At 45.0% G+C, this 9,733-nt stretch overlaps 1 protein-coding gene and 1 pseudogene across 1 annotated transcript; both read left to right on the top strand.

Annotated features, from left to right (window-relative positions):
* Nucleotides 1–4,268: 4,268 nt before the first annotated feature.
* Nucleotides 4,269–9,730, top strand: LOC136546855 (protein ALP1-like; annotated as a pseudogene).
* LOC136510631 (uncharacterized) lies at nt 7,147–8,189 on the top strand (the record flags this gene model as incomplete). Its single annotated transcript, XM_066505020.1, has 1 exon — nt 7,147–8,189. A coding segment is annotated over one exon (549 nt), but the record flags the coding sequence as incomplete, so codon positions are not given.
* Nucleotides 9,731–9,733: the final 3 nt, after the last annotated feature.

The following is a 9,733-nucleotide window of genomic DNA, read 5'->3' as shown; positions in this document are numbered from 1 at the left end:
TGCGGTGTCCAATTATATGGACGAGGTTCGTGCAACACCTCTTAGCCGCCAAACCACCAAGTGTTGGTCGACACAGGTCGACACAACGGGGACTAGCGTGCCGGTAAGCACGTGAATCTCGGGAGAAAAATTGATTGTCTCTTGCCCTTTAGTATTCTCCCAGTGATTGATTTAGTATTCATCTTGTGATTGGTTCACTCCTCTACACGGCGGTATAATCACCCTACTCACTTATTTATACTCTTACAAACTAGTTGTGGCAAGCTCTTTAGTATAATTAGAATTGAGAGCTTGCTTTGTTATTTTAAGTTTATCTAGTGGAGCTCTTTAGAGTAGCAAGATTGAGAGCTCTTAGTGAGCAGTAATATTGCAAGTTGTGTGCCTAGTAATCATTGCAACTAGAATTGTTGGATAGGTGGCTTGCAACCCTTGTAGAGCTAGAGCAAGTTTGTATTTCGCTATTTGTCATACTAATCAAATTGCTCTAGTTGATTTGTAGATTTTTAAATAGGCTATTCACCCCCCCTCTAGCCATATTAGGACCTTTCACCGAGGGTGTTTTGGTCCATACGGAAGATGTGTCCATGTATACGGCCTGGATAGTGGGCCTAGACACCCGGAAGACATAGAAAATGGCAAGTATAAGGTAGAAGAAGAATTGTAATGGCAAGTTTCAAAATAGGTGAATTTTAATGGTACATCTCAAAGTTCTTAGAATTATAATGGTACCAATCCAAATAACCCAAAAAAGAAGCCGAACAAATCGAATATGGGGTAAACCCAACAGGGCCAACATCTCATCGTATCACCGGAGCTAAGTCAAACAACTCGAGACATGTATATTTACGTATTTTTCTCATGTAAGTTGAAGACCATGAGACTTGCAACATCTCGTCGTATCATCGGAGCTAAGTCAAACACAACTCGAGACATGTATATATATGTATTTATAGTCAAGTGACGTACAAGCTCAAGAAACACTATTAGCTAAGAAGTTGGACTATGTATTAATGATAAAGATGTCCTCGTAGCCCACAACTATATAGATGAGCTAATAGTAGGTTATAAATGTATATATAGCAAGCAACAAACTGTATTATTAATCATACTATCGTGACATAGCATTGGAGATAGACCTAATGCATTTCCGTGTGTGTTTGTTTTTATATATTGAAATAGAAGAACGGAATACCATTTCATCCCGTGTCTCGTGTAATTTGAAGATCACGAGACTTGCAACATCTCGTCGTATTGGGGTGTTTGTTTTCGCAGCACATCGAGTCTTTGATACCAATTAGCCCTATTAGACATAGGGATGGCAACGGGTGAGAAACCCGGTGGGGGGCAGAAGAACACACCTGCCCCCACCAGGGTTCAAACACCCCATCACCCGTACCTGTTACCCGTGACGGGTCTCAAATTTACCCAGATTCATCACCTGCGTGGGTAACGGGTACCCATCGGGTGACCCATCCCTATTTAACAATAACACAAGATCACAATTCACAAAGCTAACATCATAAAAAATTCAGAATGATCATGCAAGTATGCGGCGCAGGAAGCGGATGCGAACAGACGCGGAGACGCCTGGGTTGCGGCGCTGCTGAATGAGGAGGATTAATTGGAACGCTAGGATTTTCTTCTCTATATACTGCTTAATGACTGGATGGACCTATGTGTCATACTCAAACGGGGACCCATCGGGTAACGGGTTTGGGGTATACAAGAACACACCCATACCCGCTTCACCCGATGGGTGAGGTAATCACCCAGTAACATACCCATGGGGGGCAAAATCCCCCAAACCCGTACCCTAATAGGGTTTTTACCCGCGGGTAAATGGGTCGTGGGTACCCGTTGCCATCCCTAATTAGACATAGTCTAATTACATAAATTGAGGCTAATCTATGAGATGAATCTATTAAACCTAATTAGTCAATGATTTGATAATGTGGTGCTACAGTGAATATTTGCTAGGCTTAATAGATTCGCCTCACTGATTAGTCTATTCCTGTGCGATTAGTTTTATAATTACCTCATGTTTAATCTTTTTAATTAGCATTCGAACGTCCGATGTGATCCAGACTAAACTTTAGCCCTGATCCAAACACCCCTAAGTCAAACAACTCACAGACATGTATATATACGTATTTATAGCCGTACAAGCTCAAAAAAACACTGTAAGTTGGACTATGTATTAATGATAAAGTTGTCTCGTAGCCAACAAATGAGCTAATAGTAGGTTATAACTGTAGTCAAACAACTCGAGAATAAAATGCGTCTCCGTTTTCTATTGGTCCCACGTTCCGTACCAGTACTAGGGCCTGCGCTGGTCAAGATATACGACTTCTCTGCAAACAAAAGAAAAGACGACTTGTGATTATAAATAAACTAGTATAAAGCATCGTATGATCAATCATCTATGATGTATGTGAGAGCCTGTACTGTAACATACCGTGGTGCAGGTGCGCCCACGTAGCCGAGAAACGTGCCAGGCGCTCTTGGCTGGTGGGACTCGCTCGTCGCTCGCGGGTCCCGTGGACAGGAGACGACGTCACGACGCGAGCGGGCGCAGCTCCATCGCGTGGTCGGCGGTGGAACACGACGGCCCCTGGCCCTAGCTGGGCCCTGAGCTGCAGAATCCTAAGTCCGATTGGTGGACGAGGGTCTTGGCGAGGCGACCGCCTGATTGGTGGACGAGGTGGAGACGCCGGATTTCTTTCGGATGGGGCACAGTCGGCGTTGTCGCGTTTGCTTGTAACGCTGAGAGAGCTACGATTGTTAAGAGTACTGGCTGCACCACGAAAATCATTGTTTCTTCTGTTCCTCTTCGTTTGCCAATCTAGCCAGCGAGTCAAGAGTTTTCGCAACCGAGCGGCACAATGACATTTAACATTCCCCGTTTTTTTTTTTATGTCAAATGGGCCTAGTAGGGTTCATGTTTTTCTTCACAAATGTTTTCGCAAACGACCAAGAGTCCTGCGCAGAAACAGGAGAGTTTGTAGTCTAACCATCCTCTGAGGAGTGAGGATGAAAACATGTTTACAACTAAGAATCTCCAACAGATACTTTTCCAAAATATGTATATATATTAGCCATTTACTTATTAAATTAGCAAATACTTTTTGTACTTGAATATTTTTTGTACTAATAATGGCTCGTATGCATGCACAGTATTCAATTCTCTGTCATCATGGTCAGAGCATCAAGGTCGGTTCATGTGAACGCCGCCGCCCCTACTACTTAATTACCCCCTCCGTGTCTAAAAAGCTTCGTCTAATAAACGTTAAAAAATCGTTCCAGAAAAACAAATTAGTAGTTGTCTCTGTTTGTTTATTTAATATACAACGTATTCTGCTGCCGGGGCAACCCATGCCGCGGCTGCCGAACCGCTCGATTTCGTTGAACCAAACAAAACAAGCAAGTAACTGTTTCATTTCCATTACCCGTCGTTTATGCATTCCCTTTTGTGTTGCCGTTGATGATATTTGTGAACCAAACGGCACCCAGTCCTTGTGTCACTGATACTTTCGCCCTGTTCGGCTGGCTGGAAAAAACGGCTGATGTCAATGTTAATGCTGATTTGTTGTGAGAGAAAAACACTGTTATTTCACTAAGACAATATGGCTCGTGGACGGAGGAGGGGATTAGTTGGTGGGGTGGGGTGTGGGGGCAGGGGGGGGGGGGGGGGGGGGGGGCGGTTAGCATCACCATCAGTCCATCGGACCATCACCATGGCCGGTGCTGCGCCATGCGCTGCTTTGTTTGGTTGGTCATGCCTTTGTCCTGCTTTTTCCGCTAGCTGAAGATGGGGGACAGGAGGCCACATAGACCATTACATCTACTAATCAAAGTGCTGCTATAACACATGGAGTAATAGTAAGAGATGTTGCTCGGGAACCTCGATTGTGGCCGGCAGCAGCACACGAGGTCCTCGTGCCCGTGGTCGGCAAGCAAGATGTGAGTGAGCAGTAGGGGTACTAGGACTACTAGCTTGGAGCCAACCAACCCACGAAACAAGATTAATTAAAAATTATATTTCCTATACTATAAACTGCGTCGCTCCTCGGCCAGGAGCACCGTCCACGTCGCCCCGAATTGTCCCAACCGTCCGATCTTCTATCGTGTGGACAAGATTGGTTGGATCCGCTCCTATTCGAAGCTGCTTCTCGTGTTTCACGTCTCTTCCAACGCCTTCTCCTCTGATTTTATTTGGCTTCTTTTGCTTCACATAAGAATCCGGATAAACAAATATATACTCAGTTTCTAGCTTCTTCTTCCCCACACCCGTAGTTCTCCTCTCCTTCCAGACTCTTCTCCTCCCCGCACCGTGACGAAGGCCGCACCCGTCCCCACCCTCGCGAGCGCCGTCCTCGCCCCCCAACCCCCGCGAGGTCGCCGCCGCCGAGTGCCGCGCCGGCCTCTCCGCCCCCGGTGCGCCGGCGATCCGACCTAGGGTTTGGGCTCTTCCTCGCCGGCCGTGCCGACGGGTCAGCTCTGCGGGCGAGCTCCTCCCGATCCTTCCTCCCTCCGTCTCATGTTCGTAGTTGCATGTCCAAATTACTCTGTTTAATAAAGCTCTTAATACTTCACTAATGTTTCCCCTTTGCACACGTATATTAACAGCTTTATTAAACAGAGTAAGCGAGAGGTGCATGCCCTTTTCTAGCTCATTGAGATAAAGATGAAATGATCATTCTTTCCTTTATTCTAATCTATCCTCACGAATGGAGCCGCGTCGTCCAGGCCACAGTGTCAACTATAGTTATGACTACTCTGTTCTCAAGTTAGACTACTTTGTTTTGATTGCTGGAGGACATTGACACCCTAACTATAATACACAAAGTAGTGTAATTTACTATACATATTTCTTCTTTTTTCTGAACTTTTTTTTGGTACATTCACATTTCTGTTTAGTCCAGCTAATTTGGTTGTGTCGATTCCCCCGTGAAAGATTATGGTGGAGTGACCTTTTATTTAGAACGATTTTAGTTATGGCATGTATAGATGATTATGGGATATATAGCTAAGACCATGCTATGTTATTTCCGCAATTTTGCAGCGTTGTAATCCAGGAACAGCTCCTGATTGTGGGACCCAACAGCCCAGGCACTGTTGATGTTGCAACAACATCAAAGAGGTAAATTTGAGACGTATTCTAGGTGAGTGGTTACAGGTGGTCATACCAATATACCATATCTTCTGATTTACTCTTTTGCCTATCCGAACTATCCCCATTGCATCTCTGTTCTTGGATTTAGCTACCAGTTCTTATTTTGAACAATTTTAGACGTGACATTTGTGTTGAGATTGGAAGAAATGCCTTTTGCTTGGAGTTATCTGATAATAAAAATGATAGTGATTCCAAATGTAGCTCCAAGTTACCACTACGTTGTGTAAAAATCAAATATTACCTCCAGGCTATTGTGTAGTCATTTCATCATAGTAATTAATTCTGCAGACAAATGGATTCGTCTGGATCCAGAGCACTAAAGGCAGCACTACCCGCAAGTGGGCACATGCAGGTTACAATTTGTTTACAACGTATTATTAATCTTCTTATGATGATCCCACTCTTCCTCTTTTGTTCGTTACTAAAAATACTATTTGGAAACAATTTTCCGTTTTTTACCTTTTCACTTTTCCCGGTTCAATAGTCTCAACCTATTTGCGTCAAAAATAGTCTCAGCCTATTGACATTACGCACCCGTTTTCACATTTCCCATTCTAACTTTACAGGATTTTTTTTTTTTTGCGCTGTCCCACTTGCATTTGGTTGCTTCAGCAAGAACTACATGCTTTCATAGATTTTACACTACCTGTGTTATCAGCCAATATTTCTACACCATGGTCCTCTTTAGGTAAAATTACACAGCCTTCTGTCCAGTTCTGATTTCTGGTTTCGCTCTTTACCGTCCAAGCTATCTTGAATAATTCTTCATAGGCCTCCCATCATCACCTGTAATAATGTATTACTACAAACCGTTACTAATCTTGCACTGCATCTAAACTGAAGCTATTGACTTCCCGCTTCCTGTGGTTGTCAAACTACCTCTCCCTGCTTTTGTGCGCCACATTGTTTGCTTCATAAGTTCGTACCCAAGACTCTGAAGATCAAGGAAAAGCCGGTAACCGTAGGGCTTCCTCAAACCACGCCCCAAAATAGATAAGGTCTAAACATATGTACACCCTTATAGATGATTACATATTGTATCACCATTTTCCCCAATTTCTGTGTCTGACATTATTCACTGAATACATCTGTATGAACCAAAGCAATCTTTCTTGCTCCCCTATTTTTGTGACCAACAAACCACACCCCCTACAGTCCCTCACTTCATAATATGTACCAATTCTAGGTAACCAGTACTCAAAAGTGAATGTGAGACAGAAAGAAACTCATCAGCCCTATAATATAATTCACAATTATATATCCATTACTGAACTTATTAAATTGAATGTACTTATACAGCCTTTGCCTCCTGCTGCTACACAGGTACAGCAGGCTGCATCGTTACAGATTTCTTATACGCAGGCCTGCTAACCGCTTTAAATATTAAGCCTTAGTTCACGAAATTTGGAATTTGGGGCTATTGTAGCACCTTCGTTTTTATTTGGCAAATAATGTCCAAACATTGACTAATTAGGCTTAAAACGTTTGTCTCGCAATTTCCCACCAAACTGTGCAATTAGTTTTTCTTTTCGTCTACATTTAATGCTCCATGCACGGACCGCAAACATTCGATGTGACAGGTACTGTAGCAACTTTTTGGACTTTGGGGTCCAACTAAACAAGGCATAATTTGGTCTCCATGTGGTACTTTCTTCCTGCCTAGCCTACCACTGTATTTTGTCCCAAAGAAAGAAGACACAGTTCGCCTATTTCTTCCCTATCGTTTACCAATTCATTACCTTCCTTCCTATAGCAGGTGACGATAGCCAACAAGATGCCTGCTCCAGCGTTTTCAACATGCATGGTCACATTTTCTACATTATTAAAGGGACATGTCGTTTCCTTAGAGCAACTCCAGCCCAGCATGTAAATTGGGCCCCTATATTTTTCATTTGCAGGCTGGTCTGCAAAATATAGGGACCCAAATTTGCTTCCAACTCCAGCCCAAGATCCTATCAGAGCTCCCATAAAAAAAAAGACCCTACCGCTCCAGCTCCCAAGCAGGCCCCCGCGCCGCGCACCCGCCGCAGGCGGCTGGCGCCGCCAGGACCATCGCCTCCATCGTCCTCGACTCCGCCGAGTCCTCCTTCACGGCCTCCTGTGCACGGCAGGACTGCTGCTCTGACAGCCTCTCCACGGCGTCCGAGGCGTCGGCGCTAGCGGCGGCGTGCGACGACGCGGCGGAGGACGCCATCGTCGTGCGGGGCATCCGCTCCGACCGGCTCCTCTTCGACCCAGGTGCGTCGGCCACCAACTCCATCCTCGAAGAGAAGTCCGCCGCCGCCGCCTCGGCCTCGGCGGGCCCGCGGCACCTCGACCTCCGTTCTCCGTGGCGGCGTGAAGGTCATCCGCCATCTGCCCTCGCCCCTCCCGTCATCGGTGCTGTTCTTGGCTGGCGGCATTTCTTGGCTGGCGGCAGCAGTAGCAGCACATTGTGGAGTCGCCCCAGCCCCCAGCCCCTGCTTCACAGTGAGTCAGTGGGAGTGCTTGATTTCTTTGTTGTTTACTTGGATCTTGATTGAAATCAAAAGAAAGGGAATATGCAGAAAGTTTAGTGATGAAGTATAGGCAGAGCTAGCAGATCACTTTATGCAAAAAATTTCATGGACACATTGCCTTCGATGCTCTAATATGATGGACATGTTATATGAAAACTAGTGTATCTGTTTGATTCCTGTAGAGAAGAGAGGATGGCAATCATGCCATGTACCTGTTTCATTCATCGTTTCTAGCATTACATCATGTTTTCTCACATGTATGCTTTATTTGTTTGCTGAGTAGAGCAAGCTCTTTTGGTTTTGATCCAGAAATTGGCCTGAACAAACAAAGCTTGCAAACATCTGCTAATCTTATTCTTTCCTCTAAACTGTACTGCTTGTTGCCGTCTAGGTCCTTTTCTTCTTCATGTTTGCAAACATAGCTTTAACTATACTACTTAGTTGACAGCCTTGATCCCATTCTTTGTCTAAAAATGTGGATAACATCATTATATCCCTGACATTTTCCCTTTTTTTGTTGCTATGGCAGATGTCAAGGTTTGGAACTAGAGTTCGTCGACGGTGGGATGAAGAGGACGAATCTGATGTTGACGACCTCTTCATCATTGCTGGTCTTCTTGAGGGCTCCAAGAGAAACAAGCGCGAAAAAGTTTCGTGGGTCGTTGCTGGGTCGCCGCAAAGTGCCATGGGACATTTCGGGAGGTCACAATCGCATCTACCTGGACTACTTCGTGGACCAGTGTGTATACAGTGAGAGACATTTCAGAAGGAGGTTTCGGATGTCTAGGTCGCTCTTTCTGCGGATAGTGGATGCAGTGGAGTCTCATGATGACTATTTTTGTCAGAAGCCCGATGCCATCGGAACTCTTGGTGCCTCTCCCATACAGAAGGTTGTTGCCACCATTCGGATGCTTGCCTACGGTATTTCGGCCAACTTTTTGGATGAGTGTGTGAGGATGGGAGAGAGCACCATCATTGAGTGTCTGAAGCATTTTGTGAAGGCTGTCGTCGATGTCTTTGGTGAAGAATACTTGAGGGCCCCCAATGCCCAGGACACAACCAAGCTGTTGGCAATTAATAGTGCAAGAGGGTTCCTAGGTATGCTTGGTTCCGTTGATTGCATGCATTGGAAATGGGACAAGTGCCCAGTAGGTTGGAGAGGAGCATATGAAGGGAAAGAAGATGGGCCGACCATGATCCTTGAGGCCGTTGCATCACAAGATCTATGGATTTGGCATGCATTCTTCGGCCTTCTAGGTTCACTAAATGATATTAACGTTTTGCGCCGCTCTCCACTCTTCCAAAGTGTGACTTCTGGGACGGCGCCACAAGTGGAATACATGGTCAATGGAAACAAGTACACAATGGGGTACTATCTTGCTGATGGGATATACCCAGCCTAGGCAACGTTTGTCAAAGCTTTTCAAAGACCACAGGGCAACAAGAAAATCCACTTCACAATGGCTCAAGAAGCAGCGAGGAAAGATGTCGAAAGAGCGTTTGGGGTACTCCAAGCTCGCTTTGCAATAGTGCGGGGTCCTGCAAGAATGTGGCACAAGGAAGATCTATGGTACATAATGCAAGCTTGTGTAATCTTGCACAACATGATAATTGAGGATGAGCGAGATGAGGAAGATGACTTTAACTACCATCAGGAGGGTATCCCTGTGTTGCAACCTGTGGACTACCAACGCCGTAATGCTCTTGTGCTAGAGGACTTCCTGAAGATACACGACGAGATTGAGGATAGGTCTTCACATGAGCGACTTTGTGATGACCTTGTAGAGCACTTGTGGGCAATTCATAGTTCTAGGTAGTTAGCTGAAATTGTAGAATATATCCATTGCCATAGGATAACAATAAGCACATCTAGTCAATTCTCCCAATGCCAAATGAATGATGAACCTTTCACCATCTTGGATTCCAGATTGATGCATACAAGATACACACACATCAGCCAGATACATGGCAGAAATAGCAAGGCCTGTGGCAACACCATACATGGCAGCATAGGCCATCACAATCAGGCATAAACAAAGCATGTTCTCAAGTCAACCATATA

The sequence above is a fragment of the Miscanthus floridulus genome, chromosome 1 (genome assembly GCF_019320115.1).
Source record: "Miscanthus floridulus cultivar M001 chromosome 1, ASM1932011v1, whole genome shotgun sequence".
Classification (NCBI taxonomy): Eukaryota; Viridiplantae; Streptophyta; class Magnoliopsida; order Poales; family Poaceae; genus Miscanthus; species Miscanthus floridulus.
The sequence above is the reverse complement of the archived record's forward strand: the minus strand, read 5'-3'. Positions and strand labels throughout refer to the sequence as shown.